The sequence below is a fragment of the Lagenorhynchus albirostris genome, chromosome 13 (assembly GCF_949774975.1).
Source record: "Lagenorhynchus albirostris chromosome 13, mLagAlb1.1, whole genome shotgun sequence".
Classification (NCBI taxonomy): Eukaryota; Metazoa; Chordata; class Mammalia; order Artiodactyla; family Delphinidae; genus Lagenorhynchus; species Lagenorhynchus albirostris.
In genome coordinates this window covers 73,951,525-73,973,996 of record NC_083107.1, presented here as the reverse complement: position 1 = coordinate 73,973,996, position 22,472 = coordinate 73,951,525, and the positions used below count along the sequence as shown (strand labels likewise).

At 37.6% G+C, this 22,472-nt stretch overlaps 1 protein-coding gene and 1 pseudogene across 4 annotated transcripts in view; both read right to left on the bottom strand.

The window, feature by feature from the left end:
* The window catches only part of LDAH (lipid droplet associated hydrolase), a 96,156-nt gene that overhangs the window by 25,944 nt on the left and 47,740 nt on the right, over nt 1-22,472 (bottom strand). For 3 of the 4 annotated variants that reach the window (XM_060169673.1, XM_060169672.1, XM_060169674.1), the window contains one exon: nt 4,945-5,179. In XM_060169673.1, coding sequence (XP_060025656.1) covers nt 4,945-5,179 — 235 coding nt within the window. Of the gene's footprint in view, nt 1-3,137; nt 3,211-4,944; nt 5,180-22,472 lie in introns of those variants that run through there. The other variant, XM_060169675.1, reaches the window with a different exon arrangement.
* On the bottom strand, nt 7,769-10,817 carry LOC132531884 (nuclear pore complex protein Nup88-like; annotated as a pseudogene).

The following is a 22,472-nucleotide window of genomic DNA, read 5'->3' as shown; positions in this document are numbered from 1 at the left end:
ATGTCAGAAACATAAGGGCTGTGCTCCAAAAGTTTGTTTGCAAGTTGGTTGTTTGGAACAGAGATAAAGCAATGTGGCTGAGTGTTTAGTCTGGTCTAAAAGTCTATTTTGCACACAGTATAACTCTACTATGAGAAAGAAATCCCAGGGTTCCCCAAGCAACAATGCAGCTGGAAGGCTCTGGTTGCCTTGAGTCAGGGAGGGGACTGTGTCCTATGCCCAAACTGTCTTGCTCCTTGATGCCTGCACTTGCAGCTCCAGGAAGACTCAGTAAGAGGTCAATCACTGCAGCTGAAAGGAAGATTCCCTTCTCTCAAGTGCAGCCTATGGAGCCTACTTCTTCAAGAGGGTGTTTACAATTCTGTTGTAGAAAAATTGAAAAAATATCTTTATATAAGTACCCATTTTAATGAAAAAACATTAAACACGTCATATGTCATATGTGATGTGTTACATAGTCACTAAATATATATAGAAAAACAAATAAAACTTTCTTATATCCCATGTGCTGATTTGGGTTTAGAAAATATTTCCCTATCTAATGCCTATCAGAAACCCAGATGTTTTGGGTGGAGTGTTCTATAAATGTCTATTAAATCCTGTTGGTTGATACTGTTGCTAATTTATGTATATCCTTGCTAATTTTTTCTGTTCTATTATTTGACTGATTGTTGAGAAAGGGGTGTTTAAGTGTCCACCTATAATTGTGCATTTGTCCATTACTCCTTTCAGTTCTATCAGTTTTTGCTTCATATATTTTGCCGCTCACTTGTTTCATGCATACACATTTAGAATTGCTATGACTCCTTGGTAAATTGAACCTTTCATTGTTATTATTATGTATTGTCACTCTATGTTCTTGGTAATTTTCTTTGCTATGAAGTTCACTTTATCTGATATTAATATAGTCATTACTAGTTCCTTTTGATTAATGTTTGCATGATGTATCTTTTCCCATTCTTTTACTTTCAGTCTACCTATACGATTATATTTTAACCAAGTTTTCTAAAGACAGTATATACTTAGGTTCTGTTTTTTAATCCACTTTGTCAATCTTTATCTTTTAATTGGTATATTTTGACCATTTACATTTAATGTAATTATTGGTATGTTAGAGCCTGTATGCCATTTTATTATCTGTTTTCTGATGGTTGTCTGTTTTCTATTTCTCTGTGTTCTTTCTCTGGCCTTCCTATATTTTTTAATAAATGTTTTAGAATTCTATTTTGATTTACCTATAGTGTTTTGGAGTATGTCTATTTTTATAGATTTTAAAGTGGTCATTCTAGGTATTACATTAGATATGTAACTTAATACAGTTTACTGGTGTTGACATTTTACCAGTTCAAGTGAAGTACAGAAGTATATTACTTCTCTTTATGTTATTTTACCCTCCCCTATTTATAATATAATTGCCTTAAATACTTCTGTATACACTTAGATCATATCAATGTTATAATTTTTGCTTCAACTGTTAAACATAATTTAGAAATCTCAAGAGGAGAAGGAAAAATGTAATTACCCACATTTTTTCTTTCTGTTCTTTCCTTTCTAAACGTTTCAAGATTCCTTCTTTGATCATTTATTTTCAGTTTAGAGAACTTCCTATAGGTATTCTTTTAGGATAGGTCTGATAGTTACAAATTCCTTTAGTTTCCCTTCATTGGAGAGTGTCTTAATTTTCTCTTCCTTCCTGAAGCACATTTTTGCTGGATATAGAATTCTGTATTGATGGTTCTGTTCTATTTACACTTGAAATATATGCCATTTCTTTTGGCCTCTATAGATTCTGAAGAGAAAGTAGTTGTCACTCAAATAGATTTTCCTCTATAAATATGTATCATTTCTCTCTGGCTGCTTTCAAGATATTTTCCTTATTTTCGTTTTCAAATGTTTATGTGTCTTGGTGTGGATTTCTTTGGGTTTACTTATTTGGAGTTCATCTAGCTTCTTGAATTTTGTAGGTTTATGTCTTTTACCAAATTCGGGAAGTTCCTATTTTTATTGTTATATCTTTATGTTCCCTGGTTCTTTCCTCTGTCTGCTCCATTTTATTGTTGAGCTCAAACACTGAGTTTTTAATTTGGCTATTATATTTTTCAGTTCTAAATTTTCCATTCAGTTTTTCTTTAAATCTTCTCTTTCCTGAGACTTTTTTTTTTCATTTTTTCCAACATGTTTATTAATTGCTCATTGAAGTATTTTATAATGACTGCTTTAAAATCTTTGTCAGAAAATTCTAATATCTCTGTCATTTGGTATTGGCATTTATTATCTTCTTCCATTCAAATTGAGATTTTCTGGGTTTTTGGTATGACAAGTGATTTTTAACTAAAACAAGGACAATGGGATATTATGATACTCCTGATCTTATTTAAACTTTCTATTTTAGGTGGGGTTTTTTTGGTTTTTTTCCCTGACACTTCTTCAGCAAGGGAAGTGGGGAAGGAGAAGTGCCACCTCACTACTGCCAGGTGAGGCAGAAATCCAGGTTCTCCATTTGGTTTCTATTGACAACCAAGGGGTGGAGGGGCTCCTCATTATTGCTGGGCATGGGTAGGAATTCTGACTCCCCACTAGGCTTCCATTATTACCATCCCAGCCAGGAGAGGCAGAATTGCCTTACTGCTTTTCCCATATGATCCCCACTGATCTCCTAGGAGTGGTGGTGGTAGTGGCCTCATTACTGCTGGGCAATGGTGAAAGTCCTGCTTCTCCAACCAGCCTCTTCTGGACACCACGCTAGTGAGGAAGGAGAGGTGTGCCTCATTACTGTTGGGTGTGGGGTAAAGTCCAGGCCTCCCACTTGGCCTTTGCTGATTTGGGTAGGGATAAGGCCAAGGTTTTTACTATGGTGCATGGCTAGATTAGGGCAGTCATTATCCAAAAGTTTCTTTTAGAAAGGCTGTCATTTTCCTGGTCCTCTGGCTACAGAGAGCAGGCTTTTTTCAGGGCTTTTTAAAAATCCACACCCATTGGTATTTCTGGGTCACTGGCTCCAAGTCTAGGATACATGTGGTAAAAAGAAAACCCAGGGAACTTACCACTGTGTTGCTCTGTGGGTCCCAAAGTCCCTACATAGTCTGCTTTTTCTTCTCCACCTTTCAGAGTCTTATATTTGTTTTACATATAATATGCAGGATTTTTAGCACTTAGTAGGAGAAACAGGGAGACGAATACATCTATTTCATCTTCCTGGAAGCAGAAGTCCTTGGAGGAAAATGGATTCCTTAACTAGAGAATGCTTTTTTAAAATCCTTTCTAAGGGTAAAAAGAAAAAGATTAAAGAAGGGGAAAAAAAAAACCTTGTAAACTGTAATGACTTATTGAAATATACGTGGAGTAGTTTTATATATGTTTGCCAGAATTTCAAGTGATTTCCATTTGATCTCAATTTCCAAATGTGTCCAGTCTAACTCTTGATTTGATCAATGACTGAGAACCAGAGAGGGGAAGGGACTAAATTGAGGCCGCAGAGGGAGTCTGAGGCAAAACCAAAATGAGAGTTGAGGGTTTCTGACTTGTAGTCAGTGCCATTTTCACTTACTAGGCCATTTCTTTCTCTTCTATGAGGGAAAAATAAGGGGCTGGACCAGAAGGTCTTCAAGGGACATCTCCAACTTCAATGTTTCGTGATTTTTATGACTGTCCTGAGCCTTGCTTCCCTACTCCCTATCTCATCTTCTGCTGCTACTGTGCTAAGCCTATAACAAAGAATGAGAGTTGGGGAGAGCATAAAAATCCACAAATATAGAAAATATATTGAACTTTGTATTTGTGATGACTGCTTCTTGCTACATATGTAGAAAAACACCTCCCATACAATCTGTAGCTGTGCAATTCTAAAGGCAGGGCTGTGACTTGTTTCTGGATTCACTGTGCACATGATCTCATGGCACTCGATGTAGGTGAGCATGGGAAACTTTACTCAGGAGTCCTGCTTTTATGACTGAAAGGAGCAGAGAGACAATAATAGCAGCAGCTATGGTAAAAGGAAGTTTAACACAGTGGCATATTGCTGGAGTTTGAACACTACCCACTAGTTGTGTGACTTCGGGCAAATCACGTAACTTCTCTGAACCTCAGTATCTTTATCTGTAAAATGGGGACAATAATAATACCTAAACCTTATTAGTTCTTCTGAGGACTACAGGTTAAAGCTTAGAAGAGCAGCTATTAGCTGCTGCTGCTGCAACTGTTGTTATATCATTCATTGGAGGCTTATTATAAATAAAATACTAGATAGACACTTTGCATATATTATCACATTTAATCCTATAATAATCTTTTGAGGTATGGGATATTATTATCCCATTTTATGGATTAAGAAAGTAGCATATTTTATTATTAAAATCATTTGTAAATATATAAATTAGTATTAACTAAACAGATAAATTACATTTAAAAACAGCATTTGAAGCCAAGAAGTAAAGTAGCAAAAACATTCCCTGGCACATTCAGACACCATAATCAGTAACGCATCCAGTGTTACATTACCATGACTATTATTTATTACTAGTTTTATAACTCAAACTTCTCCAAAAACTTTTAAAGAGCAAAGTAAAATCATAGCCTGTTCACTCTATGGGAATATTAGGCCTGATTTCCTTGGGCTGATTTTTGCGAAGTTCACACACTGAGCTTAACAGGGCACACCCTGGATTCCTGTAAGGACTCCATATATACTCGATACAGAAGAATTCTTTCTCATCATCCTGTAGCTAGAGTGGAGAATCAGAAGGATAAGGTTTAAAATTAAAGCTTGATGAGGCTTTTCTGTCATTTAGAATACCCCCCACTATTTTCTTTTTATTTCTAGTTTTAAACTTTTGGGAGAAAAATACAACAAATAATTCCTTGCTTGATACTCATCCACTGTCTGAGCTTATTCTCTTAACACTTTCTGATACAAGAATAAACATATACATTTTAAAATGTGCTTACTGAGGCAGAACGGTTCCAACATATTCAGAAACGAAAATTCGCTCTGTAGGTTCATCCTTCGAAGGAGCATTCTGATCACCAAGGATTTGATTTTCTCAGGCCACGGTTTAAGTAGTAAGTAGCCAGGAACATAGAAAGCATATCGAAACCAGCACAAAAGTGGAGTGGCGAGCTTGCCTCTGGGTGACTCAGACATTCGCTCAATTGTTGGAAAGAGCAGAAAAGAGCGAATTACCTACAATAATAAAAAAAAAAAAACACACTTTGATGAGACGTTTTCTTAAGGGATAAGTCATTGCTGTATTGTTTCTTCTATATAGTATCTACAAAGGACTGGGTTTTATAATATGGCTAACAATCTATTCAGACTGAGAAGAAGTACCACCCACTGCCTTCTCAGCCCTCAACCAACCTGGGTAGGATATAAGGATGCCCCTTAAGTTGCTGGGGTTAATTTTCAGGGTGAGGAGGAAATCAGATTCCTAGATAAGTTATTGATTGTGACGGCAACTCACAATCCCTTTGAAGGATTGCTGAAAGTAGAAATGAATGTACCATTTCAGTAGTTATACCAACTTGACTGACTAATGATGTCAAAAGAGAATAAAGCTACATAAAAGACTCCATTTCTAGTCAGAATTTCTTTTATTGATTATATTTGGAGATAGTTCACTTTTGAAAAGCTCCTCTATTCCTTAATCTTACCAGCCAAAGATAATCTTTCATAGGACCAAATATATTTTTAGCAACTGATTCAACCTCAATAAAGTGTAGGCCAGGGACAAAGGAAGCTGGGAATTTCTACCTATGTGGGAAAATGTTTAAGGACAAAAATATCATTTCAACTCATCAGAATATCATGAAATATATTTTAATAATACACCAGATGAAAAGAGCATCGCTAAAACATTTAAAATTTACCACTATTTACCATATTAATATTAAAAAATTAATATATAAAAATAATTTATATGGGGATCAGAAAAGTCAAAATAGTTAAGTATAATCCATATTAATAATAGGATAACATAAATGGAACAGCTCATCAATGTTAACAGATTGTAGAACAGGAAATGAGAATGGACTTTAAAAAAAACCTTTTTTTTTTACTTTAAAAAAAACTTTAAAAAACTTTTTTTACTTTTTAAATTGTTTTAAATTGTTAAGTATAACATACAGAAAAGCATATGAAACATAAATGTTCAATTTAACAAATAATTTATAAAATGAACAGCTGTGTGGGTCAAGAAAGAAGACATTGCCAGCATGGCATCTTCCCATCACAACCCCTTCCTCTGCTCACATCTTAGGTAATCTCTATACTGATTTTCTTACTTTACTTTATATCAATACTTATCATTCCTTAATACTATAATCACTTCCTTATTTTGCTTTATATTAATGCTTATCATGCTACTATAGACTGAACTGTGTCACCCCCAAATTGATATGACGAAGTCCTAACTCCCAAGGTGACTGCATGTAGAGAGAGGTAATTCCGGTTATATAAGGTCATAAGAGTGGGGCCCTAATGGATAGGATTAGTATCCTTATAAGGACAGACACCTGAGAGCTTACTCTCATCCCAAGAACACACAGAGAAGAGGTCTGGCGAACACACAGACAGAAGGTGGCCATCTACAAGCCAGGAAGAAGTTTCACTGGAAACTGACCATGCTGGCATGCTGATCTTGGACTTCCAATCTCCAGAACTGTGAGAAAATACATGTCAGTTGTTTAAGCCACCCAGTCTATGGCATTTTGTTGTGGCAGTTCGAGCAGACTAATACCTATCCCTTAATATCATAGTTAATTTTTGTCTGTTAATGAACTTTATATAAACGTAATCATGCAGTATGTTTTTGTATTTTACTTGCTTCACTCAACATTGTTTATAACATCCAACCATGCTGATACATGTAGCAATAGCTCACTATCTTTGCTATACAGTTTTCCACTGTAAGAACATAACACAATTTACTTTACTGACAGATATTTGTGTTGTTATTACAAATATGCTGTTATAATATTTTTACACATGTCTCTTGTGCATGTGTGCGTGTATTTCTGTTGACTATATATCACCTCGAAGTACAAATATGGGGTCATATGGTTGCACACGTGCAGCTTGAATAGGTAGTTCCAATTTTTTTTTGAATTTTATCTTATCTATTATTTTATACAGCAGGTTCTTATTAGTTATCCATTTTATACATATTAGTGTATATATGTCAATCCCAATTTCCCCAATAGTTTTTCAAAGTACTTATACCAATTTACATACAGAAAAGCATATAAAACATACATGAGGGTTCATATTGTTACATTTCCTCACATTTGGTACTGGCAAACTTTGTAATTATAATTGTAATTGACTGACCTGGTGTTTAGAGGTATTTCATTGTGGCTCTAACTTGTGTTTCTCTGATGACTGATAAGGCTTTTATATGCTTTTTGGACATTTTCTATATATCCTTTGCAAATGTCTTATTTAAGTCTCACATTTTTCTATTAGACTGTTTTATTTTTTATTGATTTGTAGAAGTTGCTTTTTATTTTAGATACCAGTCCTTTGTCATGTTGCAGTTCTTGGCTTGCCTGTTCAACCCTTACTCTTTTTTTTTTTTTCTTAATGGAGATAAGTTCTTAAGTTTGATGCAGTTGAATTTAAGTCTTTTCTCTTACAGTTATTGTTCTTTGTCTGTGATTTAAGAAATTCTAGAAGATATTTTTTCATGCTACCTCTTATCTGTTCTACAATGTGGATTTAAGCCTTGGGCTGTGTTTAACTTCAGCTGTGAGCCTGTTCCTTTGATTTCAGGCATCAGTGATTTGCCACTTCCCTTATGTATTTACATTCTTCCTCCTGGATGAACTTGATGCACTTTTCCTGGTAGGCCCCGACAGTAAAGGTGGGGTTTTGTGGACTCAGTCTCTTTTTTACCTTCCACTGTTGACAGTCCTTTTTCATAGTAACCTATTTGATGGCACTGACCAAATGTTAAAGTTGATCAGGTAACACCTGTCATTGTGCCTTCATGTCTGTCTCACTAATAGAGAACAGGGATTTGAGGGTGAAAACTGTGGAGGACTCTTCTTTCTAATCATGGTATCTTCTTGTTCTTCCTTGGTCGTATCTATCAGCTAAGTGCTTAGCCATTTCCTGCAGACCTTTCCTTTTCTCTCAACAATATCTGAGATATTTTAGTTGTTTATTTTTGGTCACAGTAATTGGATCTCTACTAGATCTCCTCCTCTGTCACATAAGTAGGGTACTGTTCCCCGTGGCCTTGGTGTTCTCTGGGAGCAGGGAGGCACAGCCTTTTCAGATGATTTTAAAATGCTGGGTCTGTAACAACACACGGCAAAGTGCTCATAATGTGCTTTTTGAGTGAACGCTGAGTTTCACCCAGAAGGTGGGAGTTTCTGCCACCTTGGCATCTTCTCAAGCACAAAGCAGAGGAGATGCTGCATGGACTGTGCTTAATAAAGGCCTTTGGGGCCTTTATGGGGCATTCATGGGCACTTGTGATGCAGATCACTGTGGGCTCCAGAATGTCAGGGATGATCCAGAATCTTCCAGTCAGAGCCAGCTGCCTGCATTACAATGGGTTTATACAAAGGTTATATATAAAGATTCACACAAAGGTTACAGGATCTCTGGGAAGTCTGACTGGACAAGAAAAGTCAGTTAAAGGAATCATTCTCCCTGGATGCCAATTTAAGTGTGAACTCTAACTCAATGCATTTGTCTTGGTTTTTTTTTACTTTTATTTTATTTTTGGCTGCGTTGGGTCTTCGTTGCTGCGCACAGGCTTTCTCTAGTTGCAGTGAGAGCGGGTTACTCTTTGTTGTAGTGCGTGGGCTTCCCATCATGGTGGCTTCTCTTGTTGCGAAGCACGGGCTCTAGGCACGTGGGCTTCACTAGTTGCAGCATGGGGGCTCAGTAGTTGTGGCAGGCAGGCCCTAGAGCACACAGGCTTCAGTACTTGTGGCTCATGGGCTCTAGAGCGCAGGCTCAGTAGTTTTGATGCACGGGCTTAGTTGCTCCGTGGCACATGGGATCTTCCTGGACCAGGGATCGAACCCACGTCCCCTGCACTGGCAGGTGGATTCTTAACCACTGCACCACCAGGGAAGTCCCTAACTCAATGCATTTGAACACAAACACAGGAGGAATGAAATCAGCTTCGGGATCCTGGGACATTTGATACTTGGTCACCTTCTTCTTCCCCTTCTAGCATAACACAGGGACACAGCATTCCTGATTCATCAGTGATGCCTATGGTGTTGAGGACACAGGATAAGCAGAGTATGTAGCGTGAGCATCCTAACTGTAGTCACCTTCAGTCTTGGGAAGCATAAGTAAAGAACCTGATCACTTCCTGATGTCTCCAGGGTTCTTGAACAGGTCTCTGTATTCTCGTATTCCATATACAGTGGGTATGCTACTGCTTCACCTTTGCCTTTTCTGTCCAAAGATATTCTTCAGGACTGCTCCCAATGGCTCAAAGTCAAATAGGGCTGCTGTCTCTCTTAGAGATATGGAATATACCCTTCAGACTGGCAAAAAATAAGAAATCTAACAATACCAAGTACTAATGATGTGGATCAGCAAGAACTCTTAAACAATATGGCATTAATTATTAGCCTTTCTTCTTCTGTTTTCGAAAGTATGATCCCTTTGGTGGGTGTCTGGAGCTCACACAGAAAGTAAATTTTATCATATCATCTAATGTTAGCAGTTTAATCCAGGGATCTGGCATTTCACTTGGATACCAAACAGCACGCTTTAAGACTCTGAAGGGTAGAAACAATAAAAAATCTTTTAGCAACTGGAGTGGTACTACAATTAACCACTGACTTTTATACCTTCAAATTCAGATTTCTTCCCCTATCTCTTGACGTAATTCTAATATCATGAGTCCTTTAACTCCTGTAAGTGCTACCAATGTTCTATTGGACTTAAGTCTTGAGAGATTTCAAACAGGGGTGGATTTGTATAAAGCAATCTTTGGTATTGAGAGAGGCAGGTTTCTCACTGCCCTGCTGAGGCCTCCCAGCTGAAGGGCTAAGAAGGAGCTCCCTTCCCCACCCCACAGGAAGAGTTCTCCCTCGATGCTGAAGAGCAGGTTTCTTGTTAGCAGCTGCAGTGGCAGCAAAGACAATGATGAAGAAACTGAGTTCTCAGCCTCAGCTGGGCTCTCGTTTGTCGCTCCCACCTGGAGCTATAGGAACACGATACGGTAAGAAAGCCAGGTTGGCCGCAGTTCACAGTCACTACAGGCTCCTTGGCAGCCAACGTTCTTCAATAATATCTCTAAAAGCTCGACGGCTTAGTCTTTCACTTTTTGGTTCATAATCTACCTGAAACTGATTTTTATGTGTGGTGTGAAATATGGGTCTAATTTCATTTTTTTCCACATGGAAACTCAACTGTTCCAGCACTATTAACTGCAAAGACTGCCCTTCTGCAGTGACATTTCTGTTGTAAATCCTGTGTATATGTGAACAGGTCCTTTCCAGGGTTCTATAATCTGTCCTACTGGCCTACTCTTCTAACTCTGTGCCACGAGCACACGTCTTATTTACTAAAGCTTTATATTTTGATATTTGGTAGAGTAACTTAAACCCCATTTTCTTGTTCTTCTAAAATGCCTTGAGTATTTTTGGCTCTCTGCATTGGATACGGATATGAGTTTTAAATGGATAAAACCCATATATGGATACTGAGTTTTATAAAATACCTTTTCTGTCCCTATTGAAATGATCATATGATTTTTCTCCTTTCATTTATTAACGTGGTAAACTATGAATTGATTTTCTAATGTGAAACTAACTTTCTATTTTGGGGATAGACCCACCTGGGTCATGATACATCCTTCTCATGTTACTATATTACTATATTTGGTTTCCTAATACTTTGTGTAGGACTTTTGCATGTTGATAAGTAAGCCTGGCCTATAATTTGCTTTTCTTATATTATTTATTCCAGGTTTGCATATAAGGTTTTGTTAGTTTGAGAAAACAGAGTTGGAGACTATGGTTTCCTTTCCCATTATTCAGAGGATTTTGTAATATAATAGAATGATTTATTCCCTGAATATTTGATAGAACTCACCAGGGAAGCCTAAACTTTGTTTGTTTTGTTTTGTTTTGATTTGTTTTGTTTTGATTTGGCCACACCACACAGCTTATGGGGTCTTAGTTCCCTGACCAGGGATTGAACCCAGGCCACAGCAGTGACAGCACCGAGTCCTAACCACTGGACCACCAAGGGAAATCTCTAGAGTTTTATTTTTAGAAAGATTTGACTATTGATTGATTCAATTTCTTTAAAGGCTTAGGACCATTCAGGCTTTCTATTTCTCCTTGAGAATCTGTTTTGATGTTATCTTTTTCTAGGGATTTAGCCATTTCATTTAAACTTCTAAATTTATTGACATGAAGTTATTTATAATATCCTGCTATTATACTTCAATCTCTGGACCACCAGTAGTGATATTACCTCTTTTATTCTGTTATTGACTATTAGTACCTGATAGAGTAAACCTTTTATAATGAAGGAACTCTCTTCATCTCTAGTAATGTTTTTCCCTTAGGGCTTATTTTGTTTAATGTTAACATAGCTATACCAGCTTTCTTTTGGTTAGAATTTGCAAGATATATCCTTCCCACCCTTCTACTACCTTTCTATAGCCTTATATTTAGAAGACAGTTGGATTATTATCTCTATCTAATCTGACAGTCTATGTCTTTTAACTAACATGACTAATACGTTTACTACATTTTCACTTAAAAAATACCAATATTTTGGAGTTAAATCTAAAATCTTATTTTGTGCTTTCTAGTTTTTGTATCTCCTTACCCCATTTTTTCTTCCTTCTTACCATGTTTCGCATGAGAAAGATATAAGTAATAAAAACATAAGTGACAGTAAATACTAAATAAAGAATTGAGTAAATGATATAACAATGAATAAAATGTGTATGTTAGTAAGTCACAATAAATGATTAATAATTTAAAAATAATTATATGACAATCTAAGGAATGAATAATTATAAAAATAAAATAATAATAAGTAATTAAGAGATGTATAATACTAGTAAATCTCAAGTCCTATGGTGGGGTAGGAAAGAAATAAGATAATGAAAAAAGACCAGGAATTGCTGGAAGTGGTGGTGTAGCTCTAAATAGGGTGTTTACAGAAGCCTTCAGTGAAAGGTGACATTTGTGCAAAGGCAGTTACGGAGTGGGCTGATGATATTTGGGAAAAGAGTTTTTCTGGGAGAGGGAGGAGCAAGTGCAAAGGCCATAAAACAGAACCTAATTTGGTGTTTGAGTAAAAAGCAAGAAGTACAGTTGGAGCCGAGTATGTGAGAGGACAGCAGCTCAGGCTGCGGCAGCTGTGATCACAGGGGCAGCAGACAATGGACTGTCCAATAGGCCTCTGGTTTTCACTCTGAGTAACTGAAAAGCCTTTGAAGGGTTTTGAAAACAGGGGTGATATGTTTGACTTCCATCTTAATAGGATTACTCTGGTTATTGTATTGTTAATACTGTCCTAGAAGTACTATATCAATGAAATTTGACAAGATTTAAAAAAAAGTAAGAAATATTGGGAAGGTAAAATTACCATTATTTTCAGCTTATGTTTTAAACATTAACAAAATCTCATGTATAAAAATAATAGCTAAATACCACTGTAAAAAGAAATGTACTACACTTACATAAAGAAAACTTTAAAATCCAAAGGGACATTTGTTCTTCCATTGCAAAAGAGATATAAATTCTCCCACAAAGTTAATCAATTCAGTTCATTCAATACCAATTAAAATACTAAAAAATGATCTTTATTTTGAAATTTGACCAATTATATTAATGTTCATCTGGAAAATGAAAGGCACTAAACCTAGAAATTCTGAAAAAGAAATGAAAGAGGGGAGATTAGCTCTACTAAACATTACACATATTATGAAGCTACAGTAGTTAAAACTGTATGATCAGAAAAGGATCACACAGCTCAACAGAACAAAAAAGAGTCTAGAAACAGACCTGAACATATATGGGAATTAAGTTTATGATAAAGGTATCAGTGGAGAAAAAAAAAAAAAGAGTTGTTCAATAAATGCATTTGGGAAAACTGGAAAACAGAATTATTTAGAAGAGCAAAAGACTGGAGATGAATGTCCATAGTTAGGACTGGTTACATAAATTATGATATATCCAGTTAATGGAATACTATGCTATAATGAACATTAGGCAGATTCGCATGTGCTGACAATGAGGGTGTCCAAATTCTGTTTCTTCTTGGAAACCAAATAGTTGGAATTATGAATAAAAGGGAATTAGCAAGCTTCAAAGAAGACATTCTAAGCCTTGGGGCTCATATGTTCTCTGAACTTTTTATTCTGAAAGGGCAAAGGTAATTTTGCTTATTTTCAGGTTCTTCAACTATATCCTATAAGTGATACCTGGAAAATTAGATGTCACTGAATAATGCAGTCTCCACTGACTAGAATTTAACTATTCAACTCTCAAACCTTCTGCATTTATAATGGCACCAGAGATGATAAGAGAAAATATTCATAACTAGGACTCTTAGGTGTTACAAATTCTTCAAGAAAGTAAAACTAAATTATGTTCTATTGTACTCTGCTTATAAAAGCAGGAGAATATGCTAAAACACATTACAAACACTTAAAAGGGGAAAGTTCGAAAGAAAAAGTTTTGTTTTTTTGTCTTTTTTTTTCCTGGCCAATCTACAGTTAACCAGAACAATCAACTAATGAAAATAATCTGTTTTCCAAGAAGTCTGGTAATTGAGTCCGGTATGGTAACTCATTGCTCATTTTAGTTTCAAGTTTATTCACTTCAAAATAACGGGCTTCCTTGTGTTTATTAAAATGTCCTAAAGGATTAAATGGTTAATACAGTTACTGTCATACTAAAAAATGTACCATACAGATTCCATACTAGTTATGTAACCCACAGTATCTAAGGAACTTCAGGCTGATCAAATCAGTTGGCAGAAAGAGGCAACAATCCGTTACTTTGTATAAACGATCCATTACTGTGACCTGTGTTAAACAAAACTGCATGCAAGGAAAAACTCTAAAAATACACGAGGAACTACAGGGTTACATTTGGTTGATCTATATCAATAATAAATTGAGAATTAAAGTGCACTCTGAAATCATGGGAATGTACTGAAACAATAAGGAAGTTCTAATGTGTACTCTGAAGGCATCATTGCCTCTCAATAATATAAGAAAACCAAAGATTGTTTATCACAACTAATAGTTGATGAAACTGGTTTTCCTCTCTTGCCTTTGGAGAGCAACAGTTATTACCTGTTGGGTGAAACTTATACTTTTCCTAGATACCATAACAATAATTTCAGTGAAATTTATAGTCCAAATATGATAGGTTAAAGAACAGTAATAAAAATTTCTTTTATTCATATAGACACCTACTGGCAATAAAATCACTGAGGTCAAGGAAGTATACCCAATTTTACAACACAGCTGTGCAGAAAAAGTTTCCAAGTCTGTGTACATGACAAAACGTTTTCTTATGTTACTGTCTCATTAAAGAAAGAATTTCTAGGCTGGCCAATTCATTCTACTCTAAGGAAACATTTTTATATATTTCACATTCTCATTTGAAATCTGAGTCACTTTTGATAATGAAGCACAATCATGTTTTCTTGACTAGTATGGGAAAGCAAATATACACAGTGGGACTTTTTATACAGGCTACGTTTGGGGAATTGGAGACAATATTTTGATGTTTATTTTTCCTGAATTTATTATTATTATTAATCATTTTCCAGAAAGGAAGTTAGGAAACAATTTGAAGTATAGCCATAAAGTAAGGGGTATGATGTTCAGGTGTGGTTTTTGTACAACCTGTTTCATTAAATAGGCATTTTATTTTTAAACAGAGTAAAATCTAAAAAATATCTTCAATACACTTATACTGTTCAGATAGCTTACTTTTCTGGGGTGCAGCAATTATGCCTATATGTTATGACTAAATGAAGCCATGATAAACAGTACTTCAACATCTTTGAAAGAATGGCATCACTGCTACTTTCCCTATTTGCTTATCAGCTGAGCCCACCTGCTGCAGTAATGGCAGGATACTTCCCTACTATAACAAGCTGAAAACAAGAAAACACAGCACATAGTTTTTCCTTTCGTATGACTGCCAACATTGTTAAGACATGTCAGAGAACATGCAATATAAACCAGGCAGCCTTCAAAGATAAAGCTGTTGGTAGTCAAAACGCAGACCTAGGAATAATCCTAGTTTAGTTTATCTCTTCTCCCCAAAAGGCCATGTTTTCCTCTCTTTAGGATGAGACTATTCAGCTTATTTAATCATATGCATTCAGTTTATAAACTGCAAATTCCATTCTATTTTAATGATCAAGAGCTTGCTTTTTGAGATCTTCTATTCTGTCTTAACAATTTCATACATTAGTAAGACAGGAATATGCCCCACAGTAGGGAACTGCTTGGAATAACAGTAGTAATGATAGCTTACTATCTTCTAGGAACTAGGCTGATGTACTTTATATACATAATCTCACTTAATATGCATAACAACCTCATCAAGTAAATGTCTTCATTCTATAGATGAGAAAAGTGAGGTTTAGCTACTAAGTGATAAAGACGAAGTATGGACCCAAGGAGGGTAACTTCAGAGCCCATGCCATTAACCATTAATTACACTGTATACTTGCAGACAAAAGAATTTCTTAATAATTATTATTGTTTGGTGACATACTTGCAAACAAAAGAATTTCGTAATAATTATTGTTTGGTGACATAATTCCCTGTGGTTTAAACAACTGCTACCATTATTGTTAGAGATAGGCCAATATTTCAATATTTACAAGTGTTTCAAATCATTCAGCTTCAGAAAGAACGTTAAATCCTAAGAAGGAAGATCCTTCAAAATTGATACTGAAAAAAAATTATGCCACTTCAATATGTTTTGCTTAAGATAGATGGCATTCATGAAACTGACCACTTTTACCATTTCCCATTCATGTGAATTATACTCAGATCTTCTGGGGCAGAGGTTTTTCTACACTTTAATTACCTGAATGTAAAAAAAAAAAGCCATTTCATGCATTTAATCTACATGTCAGGGTTGTTAATTACAAGGAACGCTGCATATTTGCAGAGATATTTGCATATGATTACAGTTAAATATTTGAAACATAGCTTCAAAATCTTCCTATAACCCATTCTTCTCAAGCTTCTGTCATTTTATACACTTCAGATTTATTTTATTTTGAAAGCAAAATGCTCTCCTCAGTTTAAAATCTCTTGTAATCTACTTCCTTTTGAGTCTTTCAGATTCAGAATCACTAAGAACTCCAACAGAAAATTAAGGAAGCTCAGCTGCTCTGGAGTGCAGCAATCTACTGCAGAGCAACTGTTATTCCGCATCGAACGGTGTTTTCCAGGCAGCCTCAGAATTCAGCGAATGGTGACAATAACAAACCCATCCTCACGTCTACAGCGCTGATATTCTCATGTAGCTACTATGGCCTTCGGCAACATCAGCTTTCTCTTGGTTAATAATGGCAAAGCTACACAGAATCTGAAAGAATAGCTTTGCTGATCAAAAAACTGTTATCTGGCAATTCCTTAGACTTGGAGCTGGAATACTCTGTGGGAGTCAGGAAGCAAGAAACATGAATTATTTGACAAGGGGGTTGGGACTTTTCTAAGTTAGAAACTCCAGTCTTTAAGAGCTTAAGCCACTTGAGAGGGAAGAGTCGTTCATTGGGTTTACTGATTGTTAGTTTGTTCATTTGTTCATTCATTAAAGATATATTGGCACCTACGATGCACCAGATGCTGTGGTGAGTGCTGGAGACGAAATGGTGAAAGAGCCTCTGCTTTTAGAGAACTTAGAGTCGAATGGGAGAGGTATCTACAGTAACGCACGATAGGTACCATGCTAAGGGAAATAAAGAGTACCATACAAACATATAAAATGGGCACGAGAAACCTCTTATTCATCGTGGCGTATGTCAGCTACAAATTGGCACTTGCCATCTACCTCTACATGGATTAAATCATGTGCTGCTGCAGCTGCTGACTTCCAACATCCCCTGAAAGGAGTTCAGGGTGGAGAGCAGAAATGAGGCACTCTGTGCTCTGGGAAAAACTGGCAGAACAGGTCTGCAGATAGTTAGGTATTTTCAGGAGCTGATTTTATGAGCCCAATTCTTGTATCTCCTCAAATCTAGAAAAGCACTAAAATCCTTCATGGTGATGTCTGCTCCTTGTGACTAGCAGTAACCTTCACGAGACTAGCAGAAACCTTCTGCAAAAAATATGTGCCTGATTGCATGTACTCGCCCGTCACCAAAATCACATGTATACTGACCTTCCCCCCTACCTCTTTGGAGCAGTTTCTCAGAGCTATCTGAGATGCTGTTTCCCGGACTATAGTCCTCATTTTGCCCCCAATAAAACTTAACTCACAACTCTCATGTTCTGCAATTTTTTTAAGTTGGCACCTAGGAACCTTTGAAAAGGGCCATGGAAAGAGAAATTGTTTGACAAACATTCACTGAATATCTACATAAGCAAAGTGCTGATGACAGACCTCAGGGTTATCCAGGGAAATCAGTAAAAAAGATTCTTCCCTGTTTAACTTTGCTGAAAGAAACTGTGAAATGTATATGCTTCAGTTCCACACACTAAAATACCACTTTCATACCTGTACGAAGACCAGGCAAAGTTATCCATCACAGGGCTTCAGACTAGGGAGAGTGAGACAATGAAAGGGCCCATGGCAGAGACACACACTGGGTGCAGGCCAAAGCACCAGACAACGAGGGATTTCTGCCACAGAAGCTGTCCCAGTAAACACTCCTAGCTTCTCAGAAGTCAAAAGCAAGGCACAAAGTACGGCAAAGTATGTCCCATTTTATCTGACAGCAGGCAAATCCAACAGTTAGGGAAGCTAAGACCCGTGAAATACAGATTAAAACTTGGGGAAAAAAGCAGTTAACTCACAACAAAAAGTTAGGCCCAAATAATTGAAGAAAGTCCATAAACCCTAATACCAGCTATGATAATGAAACAGGTAAGAATCTGTCCTCCTTTCAATTCAGGAAAAAATAAAGATGTATCAGAGATGTACATATCTTAACATATCTTTTCCCTCACAGGTCTCTGAAGGGGGTGCTTCCTCTCCCACTGTCACCCAGACGCACCAGCTCCCTGAGGGTAGCAACCCTCCTGGCGCTGCTATGATAACTCCTAGGCTTAGCCGAACACCGCACTCGCTCCTGAGTCTTACCTCCGCCTCGCTGGGATTCTGAGGCCTCGGCTTCTACAGAGCTCAGAGAGTGGCCAAATGCCCCTGGCGAGGCCCTACCTTCCCTAACAGGATTGGCCTGCATTCCCGAGAGCCTTTAAACATCTCTGCCAACTGTTACGCTGCACTTGACAGACAAATATGACAGTCACTAATTTATCAACTAAAAATGTCCCATGGTATCTGAAAATACTGTATGATGAAAATGGGAATCATATACTCTGTTACCAGTTCAAGTTTTAGCCACCAACTAAAAACATTCATTCAGCTCAAAGGACCATGATATATTTAACTTACTCTCAAGTAGTTCAGAAAGAAATATGATATATATATACATTTATATATACACACATATATACACACACACACATATATATATTATTTATATGTATGTGTACACACACACGCACACTTACTCTCCCTACCCCCCTCATATATATGTATGAGAGAGACAGAGAGAGCAGTAGGGGGCAGAAGAGGGAGAGCAAATAACAGGTAAGATGAGGTAAAATATTAACAACAGTCAATTGGGATCAAGTGTATATGGTGTTCTATGTACTATTCTTATTCTTGCAACTCTTCTGTAAGTTTTAAATTCTTTCCACATAAAGTATTAAAAAATAAAGTCCAGTCCACCACTGCCCTCTATCCCCCAGCCACGGCACTTCTAATCCCCGCATCTTGCTCCACTTTTTATCAAGGCAGTCTCACCTTTGAACGTATTAATTTTTATGTTTATTACCATCTCCCCTTAGCAGACTATGACCTCTGAAAGGTCAGGGCTTTTTTCCTGTTTTGATCATGGGTGCCTTCAAGTCCATACCAGGTGCTCAGTGACAGTGCAAGGACACAGCAAACTGAATAAATGAAAGCCAGGCTAAGGGGCAGGGTCTCCATGTTGACTGCCTCATCCAGTACCCCCAAGCAGCTCCTCCTCCGGAGCTGCACCTCGGGAATGGAGGTTTATCGTGTACAGAAGTTGAAGGCATAGGGAATGGCTGGGGAAAAGGGCCATCAATGGAAAGGAGGATTAAGTGAAAGCCCAACATGAATGCTGACACTCTCACAAGCAAACACCAGCCTCTTATGGTTCACTTAGATGATGCTGCTCTCAGGCAGAAGATCTGAAGATTTTAGGGGGAGAAACTGAATGGCTCTAGAGAAAAAACATACTAATAGTGACACTGGGAAACAACACCAAAAAAGAAAGTCAGGACCCCTGTCCCATGACCCTGCGGTGAAGCTGCCTAGCTGACAAGGCCCACTCCCCCACACAAACCTCCTAGGATTTCCAATGCTTCATTCCTTAAATGTGAATAGATAAAAAGGAATGTTAGACATCTGAGAAACCTTCTATTCTAGATCAACATAAGCAAAACGTGAAAAAGAAAATTCAGAATGAATAGAGACAGCGCAAGAATACAGCAAAACGCCCAAAATTTGCTTTCCTCAGAGACAGAGAGGGAGAGAGAAATACCCATGAATAAAAAGGACTGTACAAAAACGGAACAAGGAACAAGAAATTATCTTAGAAACTGTTTGTATGAAGGCTTGAAATAAAAAGTTTAATTAGATGAATTCCAAGATAAGGCTGGGGAAAATATCCATTTCTCATCGTATAGAACTTTAAAGGAGAAGAGAAAGATGAACAACGGAAAATGAAATAAATCAAGAGAATCTTTTCTGGAGGTTTAACACATGAATAATCAGAAAACAAGTAGAAAAAAATACGAGAAAAGTTTTCAGTACGTAAGGATGCCAGTTTCCAGATTAAAAAGGATAAACAGTCCAAGAAGTATCACCACAAAATATAATGGAGATAAAGTGAAGATTCCAAAACTGTCCAGAGAAAAAACAGGGCACATAAAGAACAAAAAACGCGAAATGGAATACTTCTCAGGGCAAAGCCTGAAGAATTGGAAGCTAGGCAGCAGTGGTAACGGTGGCCATGGGGTGTGGGCGTGGCAGGCTAGCCTACTGCAGAGCCATCTGCCTGCCAAGAACAATTAGAAAAGCTGGAAAAAGCATTTTTTTAAAGTCTCTTTGGAAGCATCAAAGGCAGAGGAGATTTGAAGGGCCAAAATTCTAGAGAAAAAGGAAACTTTGAGAGGTGTGCTGAAACAGTTCTTCTCAGTTATTTACCAATTTGCAAGCAATGGCTATAAGGCCAAGAAGCTGAACAGTTTCTGAAAATCTTCTGTGGCTCAAGGGTCAAAACTCGGGCGTTTGGTGCCCATTAAAGAGAAGGCACCTGGGCTCTCTGTGGGAACTACTAAAGGGTTACCCCTTAGAAGCAGTGACGAACCAGGCCTCACAAAGATAGTTTTGATTCAGTCCAATTCCTTTTCACATTAAAGTGATGGATCCTCACTATAACTGCTAGTCAAAAGCAAAGGTAAACCCTCTCTGGAGGAAGACAGAAGCCTCACATTGTCTTAATAATTTTTCGTATATAATGTCAGGTATTCAATTTAAAAAGAACCTTACCAAGCAGTGATGGTTTATTTTCGTTGTCAACTTGACCGGGCCATGGGATTAGCAGATATTTGGTCAAAAGTTATTCTGGGTGTGTCTGAGAGGATGTTTTGGATGAGATTAACATTGAATCAGTAGACCTAGTAAAGAAGATTGTCCTCCCCAGTGTTAGTGCACCTCATCCAATCAGTTGAAGGTCTGAATAAAACAGAAAGGTTGAGTAAGAGAGAATTCCTTCTGCTGACTGCCTTTGAGCTGGAACACCGTTTTTTTTTCCCTGCCTTTGGACTCCAACGGAAATACTGACTCTTCCTGGGTCTCGAGTTGGCCTGCTTTTGGACTAGAACTTACACCATCGACTCTCCTGGGTCTCCAGTTTACTGACTACAGATCTTGCCTTTGTCAGCCTCCATAACTGTGTTACCAATTCCTTATAGTTAGTCACTTTCTATGTATACACACATCCTATTGGTTCTGTTTCTCTGGAGAACCCTGACTAATATACAAACATACTGAGGGACAAGGCAACATGACCAAAAAACAAAGAAGGAAAAAGCAGAAAAGAAATGTAACTACAAGAGGCTTAGACACTAGAATTATCAGTTATGATTTTCATTTATTTTTATTTCAAATATGTCACCTCTGAATTTTATTTTTTAAGAGTAAAATTGTACTTCAAAAAATTGTTGACAGTACAAAGGAGAATAAAGTCAGACATGAACTTCAAAATAACAGTGATTAATACGATCAAGAAATTAAATGACAAGGGCTTCCCTGGTGGCGCAGTGGTTAAGAGTCTGCCTGCAATGCAGAGGACACAGGTTCGAGCCCTGCTCCAGGAGGATCCCACATGTCGCGGAGCAGCTTAGCCTGTGCGCCACAGCTACTAAGCCTGAGCTCTAGAGCCCGCAAGCCAGAACTACTGAGCCCGCGTGCCAGAACTACTGAAGCCTGTGCGCCTAGAGCCCGTGCTCCGCAACAAGAGAAGCCACTGCAGTGAGAAGCCCACGCACCACAGCAGAGTAGCCCCCGCTCACTGCAACTAGAGAAAGCCCATGCACAGCAACGAAGATGCAACGCAGCCAAAAATAAATTAATTAATTAAAAAAAAGAAATTAAATGATGAGAGGTAGAATTTTAGGAAATGGTTAACTATAATAATAATAAAATGGAAATTCTATAAGCAAAAAATAGAATGAATGAAATTGAGAATTCAACAGATGGGTTTAAAAGGAGTTTATACATAGAAGAAGTGAGGGTTAGTGAACTGGAAAATAGGACAGAATAACCAGATTGAAGCAGGGAGAGAAAAAAGAGTTATTGTGTGAAAGTTACACCTTAATTTTAAAAAAGAAAAGCTCAGGGCTTCCCTGGTGGCGCAGTGGTTGAGAGTCCACCTGCCGATGCAGGGGACACGGGTTTGTGCCCCGGTCCGGGAAGATCCCACATGCCGCGGAGTGGCTGGGCCCGTGAGCCATGGCCGCTGAGCCTGTGAGTCCAGAGCCTGTGCTCCGCAACGGGAGAGGCCACAACAGTGAGAGGCCCGCGTACCGCAAAAAAAAAAAAAAAAAAAAGCTCAGCGATCTAATAGGGAGAATCAAATAAATATGCAATGCCTGTAATACAAGGTAGAATTTTGAGAAAAAGGGTTATAAGGGAAGGACAGTAAAAACTGGGAAGAATCAGGAAAGAGCTCACAC